A 20,768-nucleotide genomic window follows, 5' to 3' on the forward strand; every position below is an offset into this window, starting at 1 on the left:
TTCTTCATGAGCTTGTTGACCATACTGTTTTTGTACGTCAACTCTCTCTGGCTAGCTGGAATCCAGACTTCTCCCAGCTCAGTGCCAACTGTGGGATTGGTTAGCTTATAGTTGTTCTTGGCCCTCACAGGTACTGCTTAGAATGTAGCCCCAAACTGAAGACCACCTCCATGCAGATTTCTGGAACTCTTTTTCTTTGTGGCTCCCATGTTTCTGGTAGTTTTCTCTACATATTTTTGGCTGCTTAATCTCCTGGAACTCTGGTCTCTCTCTCCTCAGTGAGACTGTTGTGCCCCATTTGTGTTCCCATTTTCAAACTGAGGTCTAGAGGGTGCCTCCAGGTAGAATGCTCACCTATTTGTTCTCCTGCTCTTAGGGGTGACAGTTGCATGTTCCTTGTGGCTTTCTATCTGAAAAATAGCTCTTTAAAAATCTTTTTTGACTGGGCATGATGGCACATGCCTTAATCCTAGTGGCTCGGGAGGCTGAAACAGGAGGATCACAAGTTCAAAGCCAAAAGTGAGGTGCTAAGTAACTCAGTGAGACCCTGTCTCTAAATAAAATACAAAATGGGGCTGAGACTGGGGATGTGGCTCAGTGATCAAGTGCTCCTGAGTTCAATCCCTGGTACCAATATATATATTCCAACTTTCTGGTTGCGTTCAGTGGGAGAACAAGTCTCATATAAGTTACTCTCTATTGATTTCTCCTTTTGTTGTAACTTTTTGCAATAATTGAAAAAAATATGTTTGTGGGACTTCTAGGATATATTGTAGTTTGGGTGAATAAATGACATCCCCCTGGTACAACAATTTAACCTGTTTTCTCTATTGCCTTTTTTTTTTTGGTGGTGCTGGGGATTGAACCTCGGGCTCCATGCATTCTAGGCAAGTGCTGAGCTAACAACCTCAGCCTCTCTCTGTTGCTTTATATTTCTTGGAAATTGGTAGTCAGGTTTAGGTTCAATTCTGTTTCTTATGAAAATTTAATAGGAAATATTGCATTGACATCTGCATGTCCTCTCCTTTGATGTTGACTACTAGTCAACAGTGACCTTGGTGAGATTTGCTAATATATTACAGATTGCAAAATAGCAATGGTCTGAATTGCTGGGATTTTTCTTTCTTCATTTAAAGGCTGGGATGCCTATACAAATAAAAATTTATGATTGATTATTCTTTCTTTTTTTTGGTACTGGGGATTAAACTCAGGGGCACTTGGCTAGTGAGCCATATCCTCAGCCCTATTTTGTATTTTATTTATATACAGGGTCTCACTGAGTTGCTTTAGCAATTCACTTTTGCTGAGGCTGACTTTGAACTTGCTATCTTCCTCCTCAGCCTCCCAAGCTACTGGGATTGCAAGTGTGTGCCACAGCGCCTGGCTGTGATTGATTATTCTTTACACAGATATTCGGTTTGTATAGTTAAGGCAGGAGATAAACATTTGATTCCTTTTCTTCATTTAAACACTTTTCAGAATAGTAAGGTATTATTCTAGCATTATCAAATGATACCCAAAGGGGCTTTTGAAATCTTTTTAACTTTTATTTAAGAGTCAATATGATGTCATGCATTTAAAAATATTTGGTGTGTTTAATCCAGTTAGGAATAGTAATTGTTCTTATCTGATGCTCAATTTCTCCCCCTTTTGCCTTGTAGAAGCCTCTTTATCTTGGCTCCTGGGACCCTTTGCCACCACCTAGTGGTCATTGTTACCTGTTTCCCTTGCTTTTGAACTATGAGATGTTCCAAGTTCATCTTAAACATTCCCTGTCCAGACCTTGAAGGAACTATTTCTCTAAAAGAACTTTGGTTTCTTTCAATAGGAAATGATATTTAGAGGCTACATTCCAAGTACTAGGATTGCTTATTGCTCAAATTGACTGTCATTTGTAAGCCTTTTTAGTGAACAAAGCTCAGAAATATGTGGGGATTTTTGATCATGTCATTTAGATAATTCCCATGAAAATTCAGGATGTTAGAGAGATTTTACTTCACTTCATCTATCTTAGATTTGTGTTTTCTTTCTCTGATGTTGGAGTTCCAGTTTTCAATGACATAAATATAATTGTTTACAGTCTTGTGCCACTTAATGACATTTTGGTCATTAGTGCATAATAATGGAGCTAAAAAATTCTTGACACCTAGTATTTTTAATCTTTTTTGTGTTTTGATATGTTTAGATATATAAACATTTACAATGTTACAATTGTCTACAGAATTCAGTATAATAATATCTTATAGGTTTTTATCCCCAAAGCGATGATATATCATATATGAATACCTACGTGTGGAAATGGCTATATTTTCTAGGTTTGTATAAGTATACTCAATGATGTTTACACACTGAAATTGCCTAAGATGTGTTTCTCAGAATTTATTCCCATTATTAAGCAACACACGACTATATTTATGTTGTTTAAAATACTTTCAGGAATGTATTCCTGAAATGAGATGAAATTCTCTTGTCTTTAAGCTATATCCCACTAAGGTATGTTTGAAATAATTCATTTCTGTGGTTTGTCACCAACATGATATCACAGGTTGTTTTATTTTTGCTTTCAATATTTAGGTGTTAATTTTTAAAGATTTTTTTATTTATTTTACAATTATTTAAATATTTAGAAGAGCCAAAGTTAATTTGTGAAAATAAGTTGTTTCTGTTTTCTGGTACTGGTGATTGAACCCAGGGCTCCTATCCACTGAGCCACATACCTAGGCTCTTTATTTTTTATTTAGAGATAGTTCTCACTAAGTTGCGTAGGGACTTGCTAAGTTGCTGAGGCTAGCTTTGAACTTGTGATTCTCCTGCCTGATTTTGAAAGAACTCTAGCTTTTGTCCCAGTTCTGTCTACCCTGATATTACTCTCTTTTATAATTAACTTTTAAAATTTATTTCATTATGCATTCTGCTATTAAAAAAATAAGCAAATGAGAAAAGGGATATGCAGCTCAGTGGTAGAACACTTGCCTACCACACATGAGGCCATGTGTTCAATCCCCAGCACCATAAAAAGAAAAAGAAAATCAAATGATTTTTACATCTAGCTATGATAGCTTTATATAGGTACTGGCTTCACCTTCCCAACTGAAACAACTAAAATAAATATGAAAAAAACCACAAACATATAAAATTTTAAGATCCAGTAACATTGAAGATCAAGCAACAAAGAATGATTCTGGAAACATAAAGAACAAATGCTATGAGCTCTTTAGTTGCCCCAGCTTTTACTGTTAAGAGATTCCCAAGCCATGACAAAGAAGGGGAAGTCAGGCAGAACCAGAGGATACCATGAATTGAGAGATGGTGCTGAGATTCCAGGAAAACCAAAGTGACTAGAATTCACAGGGTGGAGTACCAAAAGAAGGTTGCTACATTGAGAGACAATTCTGGAAATCTGTGAAAGGCTCTCTGAGTGTTCAGCAGGGTATTGATCTGCACATAAGTGTGATGAAACTGCTTAGCAAGTCAGAGAAACCATCTTAAGTGATTAGAAGGAACAGGTCTTAACACAGGGACCAGAATAGCACCTGGAAAAAACTATCTAAGGAAGTTGGGTAGAATAATCAGAAGGGTGTTACCTCGGACTATTACAATTTATGTCATACCTAACAAATATTCAGACCCAAGAGAATCAAATTGTTTCCAGTAATTTAATTGTATACGAAATATTAAGAATAGTAATTCGTAATGTATGGCATCGAATCAAAGCTTACCAGGCATGCAAAGAAGCAAGAAAAATACAATCCACAATGATGAGGAGAAGAATCATCCAATCAAAGCCAACTGAGAACTATCGGAGATGTTAGAATGAGGTAATGGCATTTTTTAAAAAGTCATTACTACTATATTTCGTGTGTTAAAAAGGTAAAAAGAGATATAGAAGATATATTTTAAGAAAATCAGACTTCTAGAGTTGAAAATATATGATAAACACAGTGGATGGGATTAATGCCAGAATAAGCATTGTGATGAAATTGTTAGTGAACTTGAGGACATAGCAGGAGAAGTACCCCAAATGAAACAGGGAAAATTTCTTCTGTTAAAGAAAAGTGAACCAGAGCATCAGTGAGCTGTGGGACAGTTTCAAGTTGAGCTATGAGAGGTATTCAGAAAAATATTTTAAGAAATGATGACCAAAAATTTGTGAAAACTGTACATCTGCAGATCCAAGATATTAAATGGGACTACAGTACAAAAAGCATGAATAAAGCTATATCAAGGTATATTATATCATAAATAAATTGCTCAAAACCAGTGATAAAGAGCAATCTTAGCAGTTAGAGAAGACATTTATGTAGAGAAGAACTAAGGATGACATCAGATTTCTTGTCAGAAATTAGGCATAAGAGAATATAGTGGAGTGATACCTTTAATATATTTGAAGAGTAATAATGTTGGCCGATAATATCATGCCCAGTGAAATATCTTTCTAAAATGAAGACTTGTACTGACATACAAGCTGAAAGAATTCACCTACACTTGCACCAAGACAGCAGATGGAAATAATGGAATAAAGGAGTAAAGAACACTGAAAATGGTGACTGTGTGCATAAATATTTAAAATAATTTTTCTTATTTGAACATTTTAAAAAGTCATTGACTGTTTAAAGACAAATATCAGTGTAGTATGGGACTTAGAAAACATGTAAAGTAAAATACATGACAACAGTATAAATCTCAGAAGGGTAGTAACTATTGTAACGTTCTTATTGAATATGTGAAGTAATATAGTATCATCTGAAGGTAGATTGTGACAAATTAAAGATGTATATTCTAAACCCTGAAGCACTAAGATTAGAAAACAGAGTTATAGCTTAATAAGCCAATAGAGGAATCACTAAAAATACCGATAGTGGTATTTCTGCAAAAGAAGACAGAAAGAAAAGAAAAAGAACAAAGAACAGAAGGAACAAATAGAAGATTATATTAAGCTTACACCTATGCACGGCAGTAATCCTATTAAGTGGAAAGTATCTAAATACATCAGTTAAAAACAGAGATTGTCATATTGCCTAAAGAAGCAAGACCCAAATAGATGTCTAAGGGAATAACACTGTAAAGACACAAAGAAAGACACAAAGAAGTCAAAATTAAAATGATTGAACAAGGTATCTCATGTTAAACACTAGTCAAAGGAAATCTGGAGTAGCTACATTAAACCAAAAGAGGTTGTGGGGCAAAATATATCATCAGGACTAAAGAAAGTTATTTCCTAATGATAAACAAATCAGTCAAGATTATATAATAAACCTAAATGCTTGTACTTTTAATATTAGAACTTCAAAATACATGAAGTATCAAAATTGATAGAATTATGAGGAAAATGATGAATCCTATAGATTACATTTAGAGATTTCAATATCCTCTCCTCAGCAATTGGCAGAAAATGAAAAATAAAAGTAAGGTTGTAGAAAGTGTGAATGACATAATCAATCCATCCATTTGAAATTAATTGACATTTATAGAAAACCCCCAAGGAGCTTAGTGCACATGGAACATTTACCAAGATAAACTATATTCTGGATCTTAAAAAAATTATCAGTAAATATAAAAGTATTCAAAGTCAAGCAAAGCTTATTCTCTGAACACAATAAAATGAGAAATCAATAATGGAAAAATCTGGAAAATTCTCAAATATTTGAAAACTTAAGTGCCAGGCTGCTATCTGCTATCTATCTATATCTATATGTATATCTGTATCTATCTATCATATATATATATATATATATATATATATATATATTTGGTATAAATGGAAAACACAGTACATTTATTTTTTATGTGGTGTTGGGGATCGAACCCAGTGCCTCACACATGTGAGGCAAGCACTTTACCACTGAGCTACAACCTTAGCCCCCACTGCTAAATAATTTTTGAGTCAAATAAATCAGAGAAGAAATTCATATTTTGAGTTGAATAAAACTGAAAACAACATATCCATTTGTGCATTGTCACTAAAGTGTTATTGGAAAATTTATAGCACTACCAGGCCCAAGATAGCTTTATTAAAAAATAAGTCTCCAGTCATTGACTTAGTACCTACTATGAGAAACTAGAAAAGGAAAAATAAGTTAATCTCCAAGTAAGCAAGAAAAAAAGATATAATAAAGACCATAAGTCAGTAAAATTTTAAAAAAGGGAAAATAAGAGAAAATCAATGAAACCCAAAGCTAGTTCTTTAAGATGAATAAAATTGATCAACATCTAGTGAGGGAAATAAAAGAGGAGACACGGGTTACCAATATTCGCAATCAGAGAAGGGATATCACTACAGATTTCACAGATACTAGACTGATAATGGGGATATTATGAACAGTTTATGTTAATTAACTTGACAATTTAGATGAAATGAAGAAATTCTATTTAAGCCACAAATTGCAAAAGTTCACTCAAGAAAAACAGACAATTTCATAAACCTTGTTGACTATTAAAGAAATTGAAGGTATAGGTAAAAACCTTTCTACAAAGAAAAAAATATAAGACCAAGATAGCTTTATTGGTGATCCAATTAAACCTGTAAGGAAGAAATGATACTAATTCCTAATAGTAGTAGTAATACTAAACCCTTGTAGAATATTAAAGCAAGGAAATAGTTCTCCTATGAATCCAGTGTTATCACTACACCAAACCAAGACAAAGATATAATAAGAAAAGAAAACCACATACCTCTCATGGGATCTCCAATGACTCTGTACAGAAATTCTAAACAAAAATTTAAGTCAAATACAACAATATGTAAAAGGAAAATACATCATAGACAAAAACTAGACGGATGATGGGGATTTATGTCAAGAATCCAAAATTTATTTAACATTTGAAAATCAATGAAATTTACCACATTGATGTACCTAAAAGCACAATCTTTGTGTTTAGCTCGAGAGATACAAAACAAGCATTTAAAAAATATAGCAGAGGGGGGAAATGTTGGGGAGTAATATTGGCCAAATTATATTGTTATTTTGTGTGCATGTACAAGTAGGTGACAATAAATCGCATCAACATGTAAAAAAAATCAGCCCTGATTATTATTTTAAAAAAATTTTTAGATGTTGATTAACTTTTATTTTATTCACTTATTTATATGCGGTGCTGAGATTTGAACCCATTGCCTCACACATGCTAGGCAAGTGCTCTACCACTGAGTATCAACCCCAGCCCCTCAGCATTGATTATTGATGTAGAAAAACAAACAACAAACTAGGAATAGAAGGGAGCTTAAAACATCCTCTGAAAAAATGCAGCTAACCTCATACTTAATGGTTGATAATTGAATACTTTTCCCCAAGATCAGAAACCAAACAGAGATGTCTACTCTCATTACATCTATTCAGCATTGTACTGGGGTGCAGTAAGGAAATAGCTAGTATACTAAGGCAAGAAAAAGAAATAAAATGCACTCAGATTGGAAAGGAAGAAATAAAATTCTCTTTCTTTTCAGATAACATGAATATATATAGATACAATCTGGTATGATCTAGAAAAAAGCTATTGTAAGGTTGACAGATAAAATTTACATCTAAAAGCAATTATATTTTCTATATACTAACAATGAATAATTAGAAATTGAAATTTTAAAGATTTCCATGTACAATAGAATAAAAATATGAAGTATTTAAACATAAACGTGGCAAAAACTAAAATGTATATATTAAAAACTATAAAATATTGCTGATAGAATTTAAAGAGAACCTAAATGGAGAGATATACCTAATTTATGAGTCAGAAGACTAAGGTGTCCATTCATCCCAGTTTAATCACCAGAGTCAACATTATTCCAATCAAAATCCCTGCAGAGTTTTGTAGAAAATGACAAGCTGATTGCAACGTGGCTTCAAGACTTAATCTAGGGCTGGGGATGTAGCTCAGTGGTAGAGGACTTGCCTAGCATATGCAAGGTCCTGTGTTCAATCCCTAGTACCATACGAAGAGGAAAAAAAATATTCTAAAGCTACAGTAATCAGGATTGCAGACAAAACATATTGAAACAGAGCCAAGAATTCAGAGATAGATACACAATATATATGGCAACAGTCATTGACAAAGATGGAAAGACAAGTAGAGAATGGAAAGTTTTTTCAGCAAATGGTACTGAAATTACTGCATATTTATATGCAAAATATTGATCCATGCCTTGCATTAGACACCTGAATTAACTCACAGACTTAAATATTAAACTCAAAACTACAAAACCTCTAGGAAAAAAAATAAGAGAAAAATTTTTGTTGAACTTAGGTTTGGCAAAGATTTCTTAAATTTGACAACAAAAGCATTAAAAAGGATTTGACAATGTGGGATTCATCAAACTAAAACCTCTGTAATTCAAAATACTCTTTGAAGTCAATGAAATAGACAAAACACAAGCTGGGAGGAAATTACTCTAAAGCATTTATCAAGACTTGCATCAAGAATATATGAAGAACTCTTAGAACGCATTAGAAAAAAATATAGTCCTGTAAAATAACACTTCATCAAAGAAGATAAACAGATAGTAAATACATTAAAAATGCTTGACATAATTATCAGGGAAATGCAATTTTGAAGCATAAGAGTTACCACTACACACTTATTAAATATCTAATATTAAAGACAATTGTGCTGAGTGGTTGGAGAAGAGATGGAGGAACTGGATGGGTACACATCTGGTGGGGATATAAAGTGGTAGAATCACCTTCTTAAAAAGGTAAACATACACCAGTCATATCCAACCATTCTTTTCCAAAGAAAAGATAAGTTATAAAGCAATAGGAGGAATTTTATATCAGTGTTCTTGGCTATTTTATTTGTAAAAGCCCCAAACTGGAAAAAAATCCAAATGTCTATCAATAGATGATAGACAAATTGTGGTATGTACATGTAATGAAATGCTACTCAGCAATAAAAATAGATGATAGATAAACTGATGTAGATGAATCTCAAATTATGCTGAATAAGAGAAGCCATAGAAAATACAATATATTATCCCATACACATAAAACTTGAGGAATACAAAGCAATCTATTAAGATAAGACATTTTGCTGGAGGAATGGGAAAGTGGGGGGCAAGAAAGAAGGGTGACAAAGGGCAAAATTACCTAGAGAATGAGAATATTTTTGGAAGTAAAGGATGTGTATATTATCTTGATTATAATGGTGATTTCATAATTTCATGTTAAAATTCATCAAATTGCACACTTTAAATACATGTAATTTATTGCATGTCAGTTTTACCTCAAAGCTATAAGAAATAATATATTCATCTTTTTTCACTTTCTAAGATACAAATAGTATTCTATAAATATTTTTCTCTACTTCATTTTTAAAAAATGTATTCCGGAAACCAGCTCTTAGCAGTATTTAAAATTATTTTCTTTCTTCTTTGGTTTATTCAACAACTTTCATTGATGACGGTTGTTTCAGCCTTTTGTGACCATCTTGTATTGTTATAATTAATGCTTGAATAACATAGTTTTGTAAATACAAGTTTTAAACATTTGTTGTTGTATTCCCAGTATCTTTAGAAATTAGGGCTGGTGGACTATAGCTCAGCAGTAGAGCACTTGCCCAAGATACCCTTCCCCAGCACTGAAAAAGTTTAAAAAAAAAGTGGGATTGTTGAGTTAATAGGTAAATATATAAGCAGTTTTGGGAGATGTTGCCAAATCTCATTCATAAGGGTTGTATCATTTTGTATACTTATTAGCAGTGTCTGAGAATTTGTATTCCCCCACATTCTCTCACCTACTGATTATGTTGTCAAACGTTTGGATCTTGCCAATGCAAGTGAGAAATGGTGTCTTGGTGTGGTTTAATTTGTATTTTGTTCATTATGAGCTAAGCAGAGCATGTTTCCATATGTTATAGCTATTTGCATTTCTTTTCCTGAGATCTGTTTATTTCTTCAGCCCATTTTTTGTATAGGTTTGCTGGCCATTTTATTTATAATGTTCTTTATATTTCAGGAACATGATTCTTTGGACAATAATATGTTGCAAATATTTTTTCTCAGTTTGTCATTGTCAAACTGCGTGTGTGTGTGTGTGTGTGTGTGTGTGTGTGTGTGTGTGTGTGTAGCAGGTTTAGATACAGCCAGGAAAGATTTTTTTCAATGAGGCAGGTTTTACCCACTCATAATACATAGAAAATTTCACTTAATATTTTCTAGTACTTGTTTATTTTCTATTTTTACATTCATGTTTCTTATCCATTTGTAGTTTATCTTTTGAATAAGTAGAGAAAAATCCAATTTTATAATTTTCCATGTGGTAACGCTACTTATTAGAAAGTCTATTTTCCCCAAACTAACTTTTATTGTACCCCAAATGTCCAGTTGGTTCTGTTTCTGGATTCTCTATTCTGTCCCACAATCTCTATGTATTCCTGGGCTTGGACGAGGGTACATGAATTAATTATATAGTCTGCCCTCCCTGTACCCTTCATTGCTCTTCTTTTTCAGTGCTTTCCTGCTTATTCTTGTTCTTTTGAATTGACTATATTCAACTTGACGACAGATTTTTAAAGATCCACAGATGTTCATTTCCTCCCCAAGTTAAATGTCCCCAGTTTCTTCAATTTTTAGCACGTGCTTTTTGGGCTATTCATGATTCTGTTCTTTTCCACAAGTCATGCAACCCTAAAATGTGGCATCCAGAAATGAAGCCACCAGCGTGGGGTGATAATGACATGATTCCTTAGGGTTAGGCTTTTTTAAAAAGAGTGTCATCCACAATTGGAGAAAGTAACAGGACTAGAGTGAGCAGGGAAGGAAAGCCCAGTCTGAGCAGTAGTCCTTTAGAAGGGAGCAGGAGAAGCTTCTCCTCTTCTGTCTGCACTTTTGGGGGCAGGTAGGTACCTGGTGTCTCAATACATTGACAAAAGGGTTTTGCTCTGGGAGGGGCTGGGAGGCCTGACTTTCTCCTTTTTCCTAGTCTCTGCCTATAATCCCCTTCTGCTAGTTTCCCTGGCTTCCTCCAGGGCCTTCTAAATCGCCGGTCCTCTCCAAGTTCCGGGGACAGGTGAGCCTCTTTCCTTCTGGAGTCCTTTCATTTGGACTCTTCCACTTGGCTCTACTGGCGCTGTCCCCCGCTGGGCTCCGCAGTTGGTTCTTCCCGCTCCCCGCCACGCCCCTCAGCATCCTCTGTCTGCTCACTGCAGTCCACCCAGGGGCTTCCTCTGATGACTGGTTTTACGTGCCTTGGGCGGAAAGCGCCTGTGGTGGAGGAAGGCAAAGTTCACTCCCAGTACCCACCCCCTGCACTGGGTCCTACTGAAGTAGGAAACGGTGAAAGAGAGGGTCCTGTGCTGTTCTGCAGGGAAGCGTCGCTTCCACTCAGCCGTCCCTACACCATGGACTCAGTACCTGCCACTGTGCCTTCTGTCACTGTTTCCCTGGGGGACCCAGAGCTCCTGGGACCCCTGTCGGGTGGCTGAGTTCTGGCGGAGTGGGTGCACTGACTGTCGTGGCGACGGAGAAATGGAGTGTGTCAGGCCCAAGGCAGGCAGGACGTGACTGTATGGTTAAGCGAGGCTGGTGAGAGTGTACTTGAGCTCTCCCCACTTGCACTTTTTTTTTGACGGAATAGAGGTGACAACCTCATGGTATGTTCTGAAATGCAGCCAACAATCCAAACAGCTAATGTTACTACAGGTCTTTTCCCTAAGGAGACTGCTGGGGAATTGGGCCCAAGTGACAGTTATCTCGTATTACGTGTAGAGGGCGGTGAAAACAGGGAAGAGTTGGCAGGTGTTTACTGCACTGCCTTTGAGCAACCATTTAAAATTAGGCTCTGAATTTTATAGAAGGATGTTAAATTCAGAGAAGTTTATCCAAGCCAGTTTTCAAGAGTTGTCTGAAATTATATGTCACGTATCTGTATATAAGAGTGGAATGGAAGTAAGATTTAAAATCTTATACATATATCGTCATTGTTTTTATTTGTTGCCATAAAATTAATTAGTTCTTTCATGTATTTAAGTTTTGTCTTAAATGAATATTTTAAATTATAAAAACCAGGTTATCTAAGAGAAAAGAATGATCCAGAGGGATTCTAGCCAGGTGTTAGACTATGTGATGATATAGGGCCTGTTACAAACTGGAAATGTATGCTCAATTTAAAGTATTTAGATTCGGGCTGGGGTTGTGGTTCAGTAGAGCGCTTGCCTAGCATACATGAGGCACTGGGTTCGATCCTCAGCACCATATAAAAACAAAACAATGTGTCCACCCTAAAACTAAAGATACATAAATAAATATTTTTAAAAAGTATTTAGATTCATTATACTTGAAAACACTGGAAGCGAACAAAAAATATGAGACTGCCAGTATCCTCTCTCTTGAAGAAGCTATTGGAAAATATTGAGGAGGTGGATTTCTGATGAGGAAGTTGGTTTAGAATTGCCATGATTCTTTGTGACTGTTTTGTTATAAATTTAAGGTTTCCCATTTCTTCTAATTTGTCTGTTTAAGCTGTTTACTACATTGCCTGATGATACTCAACCTGGGCCTGATTTTTATGGACTACCATGGAAGCCTGTAGTATTCGCTGTTTTCTTTGGGATTGTATCCTTTGTCATTTTCTCTTGGAGAACTGCTCTTGTGAGTAAATTAACTTACTTATACCTTAGCACATAAGCACAAGGATTATTTTATATAGTCACTGCCCCCCCTTTTTTTCTTTTTCAATTGCTAAAACACAAAATAGTGGTTTAAGTCAAACTAACATTATAAAATAATTTAGTGTGGGTGCAGTTGGTAGAACTGGTAATTCTTACAGCCATCCTGACCAGTAGTTTCATATGTATCAGAAGTCTTAAAAGTGGGATAAAAGATGGGATAGGTTAGATAAATATCCTTTTATGTAGCATATATGTCTAGTAATCTATCTTAAAGAAATAACTATGCTTTGAAGATTTTGGTAATGTTTTTCAATGGAACAGTGTATTAGATTGAAGACTTAGCACAACATAATTCATTTAGGGGTTATTGTATGTTCGATTAGTGGAATAGTAGGCAGATTTATTTATTTCAAAGCTTTGAGGTACAGAAAATGCTCACAATTTAATGTGAAGTGGGAAAAAAAAGCAGAAACTAAGATTTAAATGTCGATGAACTGTATGTTAATATAAACATACAAACAGGGGGAAATGCTGCAAAGAAATACAGTAAAGTGAGAAAAAGGAGATGATATAATTTTTCCAGTCTTTTATATAAATTTTTCCCAGATTTTATGATTTGATCATATGTACAGAAAATACCTTTTTATTTGGAAGTATAGATTATGTGTTGTCCAAAAATCCATTAAATGTTTTGTTCATTAAGGTTTTTTTTTTCCTGAGCAGAATTAGTCTATCTCTGTGTATGTGTGTACATATATGTATAAGTGTGTGTGTGTGTGTGTGTGTGTGTATATATGTGTATATATATATGTGTATATATATATGCGCTTATACATACTTATGTTTGTACTGTAGGTATATATATGCGCTTATACATACTTATGTTTGTACTGTAGGTCATTCTGTTTCATAGTTATTTAACATAATTGGAAGAAAATTATTTTAGGTAAATGGACTTTGCATATGAAAAGCCTAACAGTTAAAGAGGCCAAAAGCATTGGATACAAATCTTTTCAAATCTGAGTGTTCTTTTTCTGATTTCTTAATTATTTCAGACATATCATTGTTAAGATAAGTTTCCTCTCCTTGTACAATTGAGTGTAAAATCTCTTAAAAAGTATTCCCTTCTTAAATAGAAGAATTGTTTGCCTGGATTCCTGTGAGGAATTTTCTAATCTCAATGAACTTTTTCTCAGCTAAAAGTAAAAAGGAAATAGAAGGATAAAGAGAAGGGAAAAACATGAAAACATTTTATATTTCTCTCTCTTGTTTCTTTCATTTCAAGAACCCTGGTACCTGTTTCTCTTTTCACTAGGTTATGTGGGATGTGGTTCCTAGCTTGTTGCTCCTCAGTTTCAGCATTTGACTTTAAAACTTTAGTCTCCCTACCTTAGATGACTGCTTTTATGCTACTTCCCATTTTCCTCTGTTGTCATTTTGAGTAAAAGGTTAGCAAGGCTATGACATTAAAGAAATGTTCATTTTTTTCTGTGTTGGAGTTTTCTGAATGCAATTTCCTGTTACGAAGATCCCCTGGATGATCCGTGGACACATCTGAATATCCCATCACCATTTATAACATTTGAAAGGACAAGTAATATGCTAAGTTACAAAGAAATTTAGTGATGTTTTAAAAAAATTTCTGCTTAGGTTTTATTATCAGGTAGTTTATTGCTGTTTTTTGGATACGATTGTTTTTGTCCTTTCCAGAATATGTTAATTGTCATTTCTCTTATTGCTTGTGCATTTTCTTCAAGCAGTCTTTCCTTTCAGATTTCTTGCTATATATTTAGTGGTTTGCAGAAATAAGATGATGTAGCCTCTTAGTTTCTAAATTCAGCCAATAGCCAAATTTAAATTGGAGTTCTAAGATGTTTTCTGGTGAGTGAAAGTGGCATATCTTAGTACAAAGATTATGCATTTAATATTGTTTCCTCAGATTTCTTTTGAATAGTCATTGTTTCTAGACTTTATCCTGGTTATTTAGAATTGTCAAGTAAATGATTTTGAGTACACACACACACACACACACACACACACACACACACATACACACATCTTTGCTGTGAAATAAGGTACATATCTTAGTGTTTTTATGTCAGAGTCTATTTATGAAATATCACTACCAATTAAATTTAAATGGCTTGTTAACCTTTACTTATTTTTAATCCTATAAATTATTATCCTGAACCAGAATGTTATTAAATTCTCACTTGGTTATGATTCTGACTGTTGTTTTAGGAATGCTATTTCTATTGAGCAGATGTTTGACATCAAATTTAATCTTTTTTCTCTCTTCTAGGTAAAAGATAGAGTATATCAAGGTAAATTTTTAGGTTTATTAAACTTGTAATAACCCTTTGTATTGGTGTTTGATGTGTGTTTTATGTATGTTAGAAGTAGATACAGTAACTTTTAATGTCTATTATCTTTTTTACCTCCTGAAAATTTTACTATTCCTAGGTTGCTAGCATGGATAATAGAGTAGATGATGATGGTTCCAACTCTGAGATAGGAGATAAAGAGGAGGAACAAATTGTGGATAGGGAGATGATGATAAGTTTTAATTTGGGGCAGATTAACTTTGAATATTGATGTAATGCAGATGTATTACATTTGAAGAGTATTTCTATTTTAATGATTTAATCATGCATTAAGTAATTGAGTAGATAATTTGAAGAATTGTAATGTGAATCAGTATGTTTTCATTTCTGTTTTTTTTTTTTTTGCAAAGAATTAAATGATTCCATTTTCGGAAAAGAAAGTGTTTTGAGAAGGGGGGAATATCAAGCTACAACACTTTACTGTATTTCCCATCTGTGAAATAAGCTTAAATTGAAATATCATTTTGGATGGGAGGGGTTCCTGGGATTGAACTCTGGGGCACTCTACTGAGCCACATCGCCAACCCCCTATATTTAGAGACCAAGTCTCACTTAGTTGCTTAGTGTCTGGCTCTTGCTGAGGCTGGCTTTGAACTTGGAATCCTTCTAGCTCAGCCTCCTGAGCCACTGGGATTACAGGTGTGCACCACTGCACCCAGCAAAATATCATTGTTCTTATATTTTTCTTAAATTCTAATAATTTTTATACTCTTATTGCTAATAAGCATAGATTGCTTTTTAAAAGTATAATAGTTATGCTAAGAAGTATTTCCTCATAGTACCATATAACATGTCTTTGCTTTTAGTAGATTGAGTAATTGAATTTCATTTAGTGATTGTAATAATCTTGTGTATTTCCCCCTTTTAGTCAATGAACAGCAAATTTCCAAAAAGGTGAACAATTTCATGAAAGAAAATGAAGAACTAATGCAGAAATTGTCAAATTATGAACAGAAGGTATAATTATTTTTTTGTTTCTTTCTCCCTTGGTTCTAGCTTGAATCATTCCTACCTGTTTTAATTTAAAAATCATATTTTAAAATTTTTGTTTCATTATTTCCTACAAATCATTCAAATTCTAAACAGTCATATGTATTAAGTACTGCTTTCTTCTGGAAAGGGTCACTTGTTTGGAAGTAACTTGTATGGTAGCACTATAATTTGTGTATCTTAATTCTGAATGCTTTATTTACATAGATGAAGGAATCAAAGAAACAGGTCCAAGAGACCATGAAACAAAATATGATTCTTTCTGATGAAGCAACTAATTATAAGGTAAAAATCCCTTCTTTGGGGGGAATTACATTCTAAACTCAAAAGTAAATGTAATGAGTGAGTAATCTTGACACCTTTTTTTTCCAGGATAAAATGAAGCTTCTTGAAAAAGCTAAAGAACTTCTGGATGAGGGAGCTAAAAGTCTTCATGTTATGTTAGAATCTGAGAGAGAACAGAAAGCTAAGAATCAGGACTTGGTAAGAGTTTTGCTGCTAAGTATTACTGCAATTTGGCTTTTGAAATATTTTGTAAAATTGGTTAAGTTGAACTTAGTCCAGCTGTTAACTAAAGTAAGATTAGGAGTCAAGGAAGTTGAACCCACTTCTGCCCATTTTGTGGAACTTTTAAGTACTGATACAACAACTTAAAAATTTTTTACTTACATATTTCATTTTCAATTTCTATAAGTTTCTGTAATTACATAAAAGTTGCAAAAGATGGTAGAGAGTGTGTTCTGAAATATCCTACCCCCAAGTAAGCTTGATCACCTAGCTGAGGTAGTATTTATCAGATTTCTCCACTGTAAAAATTCTTTCCAATCCTTTTCATATTGTATTCTTTGGAAGTTACCATGCACAGCCCACAGTTAAAGTATGAAGAGTTACAAGCTCAGGATGCAGCTCATGGTAGAGCACTTGCCTAGCATGCATGAGGCCCAGGATTCAATCCCAGGCATTGCAAACAAAGATTGCAGATTTATGTCCACTTCCTTAAGGAGCAAGTATCTTTATAATTTTTTTGGAATTCTTCTGTATGTGAGATTAGTCTATTCTTCCTTAAATTTTATCATTTTTTACTTCAGATAAGAAAATTTTAAAAATGATCTTGGGAAATTTTTTCTCTATCACTAGAAAAAAAATTACTAATTTGAACTGGTTTACTTGAAACAGTAATTAATTAGTTAATTTTCTATGCTTTAAAACATTTTATTTACTTATTGCATTATGATTTTCTATACTTTGAACTTTTTTCTGGTTATTTCATAAACAGTAAGGTTGTGGATGCCATGAAATATTGATGACTTCATTTTCCCTCATCTCTTTCAGTTCTTGATTTTTTGCTTAGTCCAAAGCTGGATCCCCTGCATTTACCTGAAATGTAATGGGATGGCTTGACAAAAATTTTGTTGTGTTTATCTTTTTTAGTATATATATGTATGTGTACATACACACACACACACACACACACACACACACACACATACACATATATATATATCAGTATTTCTACTGAAATCCTAATGCATATTTTGTGTTCTGTTTTCACCTGGCAGATAATGGAAAATAAGAAATCTATAGAGAAGCTTAAAGATGTCATTTCAGTAAATACTTCTGAACTTTCAGAGGTAAAGCTGCCAACTATTGCTAACGGATATTAGTACTACATCTTAGTTTTGTTGCGGACCAAAAATTTGAGGTGTGCTAAAATGTGCAAAAAATGAGAACTATATGATGTCTTGTTTGGGAAAGTATAACTTTGTTTCTTCTTTGGAATTAATTCACTAACTGTAGTGTTTTTCATTAGCTTCAAATTCTCCTTACTGAAGCTAAGATTCGTGAAGAGAAGGTGAAGTTGAAATGCTGTCAGCTTCAGAAAGAAAATACCATGCTTAAGAAGGAGAAAGAGCAGGTAAAGAAAATTTGATGTCATACATAATGTAAACTAGAGAAGTGAATATCATTATCTTGTATCTTTCTTGGATCTGTTTCTGAGGTAAGGAATTTTCATGTAGGACCTTTTCTAGATATGCAAAGTTTAAACAATGCTCCCCAAATTGAGTGCATATATATGGTCTCCATCTGTTTTGGATTTTTGGATTATTGCTTTTCTTATCAAATGTCAATCAGTTATTAACTTGCATAGCCTCAAAGAAACTTTTTAAACCAGAAAATTAAGTATTTTATGATCCTCTTTTGAATAGTTACTGATTCACTGGCCAAGGGAAGATTACATGATAAGGAATCTAAATTTAGGAGACAGTCATATGTGCCCAGCCATTCCTGCTGGAGATAAATTATTTGAATTGGCAGCAATTTTCTGGGGAATGCAATAAACAGGGTCAACTTCCTGATAGCTCTGATGTTCTTACTGCAGCTGTGAGACTTGAGGCCACTCTGCCCTCTTCCTTAACCAAGGTCTCAACCCCCTCGATTGAGGCAGGCCACCAAGGAGTATGGCTCTCTATTTCTTTGTCTAAGTCTTGTAGTCCTGATATATCCAGTGCAGAAACCCCTCCCTAACCCATAGGAATTCATGTGTTTTGACTTTTCAGTTGCAGCAGGAAGTAAAAGACTGGAGTACATCACACGCTGAGCTCAGTGAACAAATGAAATCATTTGAGAAGACCCAGAAAGATTTACAAGTAGCTCTTAGTCAAAAAGATGATACTATTAATGTAAGTTTATACTCCAAATACATGTTTCATCTCATGAATTCTCCTGAAATCTTCTGAATTAAAATCGAGAGTCTTCCAACCTTTTGCTTCTTTTCTAGGCTTTGACTAATCACATTACACAGTTGAATCGGTTTCAATGTGAATCTGAATCTGAGGATCAAAGTCGAGATGAGTCAGATGAATTAACCAATGGAGAGTTAGCAGGTAAGATCAGTCTCAGGGAGGTTGAATCCTTTTTTGCTTTCCTGTCTTTAATTAAGTATACAGATGCCACTTTTCAGCTGGCTTAATTTTTTCTTAAGCTTCAGGGTTGTAGACACATATCACTGGATCTATAGATATGTCTGTTGCATTGGCAGAGGTGGGTTGTTGGGGTATAATGTAGCAATAGGCATGTGAAGAACACTGACTTTTTCTATCCTATTGAAAACTAGTAAGTACACTGCAGCTACAATAGTCATATCCTATACCTCTAAGTATTGAACATTCTACAGTAAGATAAATTTATTTCTTAACTTATGCAGATGATACTTGATTTTGATACTCATCATCTCTATGGCTCTGTGATTTTAAGGTCCACAGTCAGTCCGGAGGCAGTTGGAACCATAAACTAAGGCTGTGAGAACAGAGGCTAGAGACTATCAGAAAGCTAGAGAGGGAGTGTAACAGTGTTTACTGATGAGGAAAATATTTCCAGATGTTTTCTCCCAAGTTGGATATTGCTTACATAGCAAGTATTTAAAACCACACCTGGTAGTAGATTCAGGGAGAAAATAGAGGATTGAATCTTTCTAAACAAGACACTTATTGCCCAGGTGAAGATAGATCTGAGAGAGAAGAAAAGCTTTTATCTTACAAGAATAGCATAGATAACATTTTAGTTGTGCAAACTAGAAATTCACCTTTTTTTTTTTTTAAGACAGACACAGTACTTTTATTTATTTTTATGCTGAGGATCAAACTCAGTGCCTCACACATGCTAGGTGAGCACTCTACCACTGAGCCACAACCCCAGTCTGAAATTCACCTCTCTTTTTTTTTTTTTTTAAATCTAAGCTTGCAATTCTCTTAAAAGTCATTAGTCTAATCAGTTTAATTATTTAATTGATTTTTTTCTTCCAGTGTTTGAACACAATCATTCTTTAGTTTAGGGAAGTTAGGAGAATATAGAGTTAAAAGTAAGGAAAGAAAAAGCTAAAGTCTTTTGTTTTTTAGGTGATCGGAATGAGAAGATCAAAGATCAAATTAAGCAGATGATGGATGTCTCTCGGGTATAGTTCTTTGTAAGAGTCCCATAGTACCTGTGAATTCTTCCTGTGCCTCACTTTTAAGAATACCTCTCTTTTCTGCAATTTTTAGACAAAAACTACAATATCAGTAGTTGAAGAGGATCTAAAACTTTTACAACTTAAGCTAAGAGCCTCGATGTCCACAAAATGTAATCTAGAAGGTGGGTTCTTCTTGAGAAGAAATTGCCATGTTGGAAAGCCTTAAAAATTTATTGGAAAGATAAAGAATGGCTTCTTGCTTTCATGCTTCTTACTTTTCTTGGCACTACTACCTCAAACAAGTTCTTAAGTCCTTGTACACATATAGAGATAAGCTGTTTTATCCTTTACAGACCAAATAAAGAAATTAGAAAGTGACTGCAATTCACTATGGTCTTCTAAAGTTGGACTGGAAGAGGAATGCAAAACTCTTAGGCAGAAAGTGGAGATTTTAAATGAACTCTACCAGCAAAATGAGATGGCACTAAAAGAGTAAGATTTCCATTGTTTGTTATTGTTATCATTGTGTGAACTAACAGATAATTTTATCTAGTAGATATTTGTCTTTTTTCCTTTGTGTTTTGTTTCCTATAAGTTGCATTTTTCTTTCCATCATCAGTCTTAAGAGTCCTGAGGTAGTTGGAACCATAAACTAAGGCTGTGAGGACATCATAATCAATTGTCAAATTCATATGAAGGCAAGAAGTGGTAAACTGGTATTAACAGTCACTGATGTGGAAATACCTCTCAAAGATCTAGACCCTTTCTATGATCCCACTATTTATTTTAATTTCCTTTCATTGTGATCAGTTATGTAATTCTAATATTTTGAACTTGTATCTCTAACT

At 34.2% G+C, this 20,768-nt stretch overlaps 1 protein-coding gene across 10 annotated transcripts in view; it reads left to right on the forward strand.

Moving 5' to 3' along the window:
* Positions 1 to 20,768, forward strand: part of LOC144373874 (transport and Golgi organization protein 1 homolog) — a 147,349-nt gene that overhangs the window by 115,760 nt on the left and 10,821 nt on the right. For all 10 annotated transcript variants that reach the window (XM_078036833.1, XM_078036831.1, XM_078036838.1 and 7 more), the window contains 12 exons: positions 12,449 to 12,577; positions 14,900 to 14,921; positions 15,850 to 15,938; positions 16,179 to 16,256; positions 16,344 to 16,454; positions 17,531 to 17,602; positions 17,782 to 17,886; positions 18,530 to 18,652; positions 18,751 to 18,856; positions 19,868 to 19,923; positions 20,012 to 20,102; positions 20,274 to 20,412. In XM_078036833.1, coding sequence (XP_077892959.1) covers positions 12,449 to 12,577; positions 14,900 to 14,921; positions 15,850 to 15,938; positions 16,179 to 16,256; positions 16,344 to 16,454; positions 17,531 to 17,602; positions 17,782 to 17,886; positions 18,530 to 18,652; positions 18,751 to 18,856; positions 19,868 to 19,923; positions 20,012 to 20,102; positions 20,274 to 20,412 — 1,121 coding nt within the window. The remainder of the gene's footprint in view (positions 1 to 12,448; positions 12,578 to 14,899; positions 14,922 to 15,849; positions 15,939 to 16,178; positions 16,257 to 16,343; positions 16,455 to 17,530; positions 17,603 to 17,781; positions 17,887 to 18,529; positions 18,653 to 18,750; positions 18,857 to 19,867; positions 19,924 to 20,011; positions 20,103 to 20,273; positions 20,413 to 20,768) is intronic.

The sequence above is a fragment of the Ictidomys tridecemlineatus genome, unplaced genomic scaffold (genome assembly GCF_052094955.1).
Source record: "Ictidomys tridecemlineatus isolate mIctTri1 unplaced genomic scaffold, mIctTri1.hap1 Scaffold_52, whole genome shotgun sequence".
Classification (NCBI taxonomy): Eukaryota; Metazoa; Chordata; class Mammalia; order Rodentia; family Sciuridae; genus Ictidomys; species Ictidomys tridecemlineatus.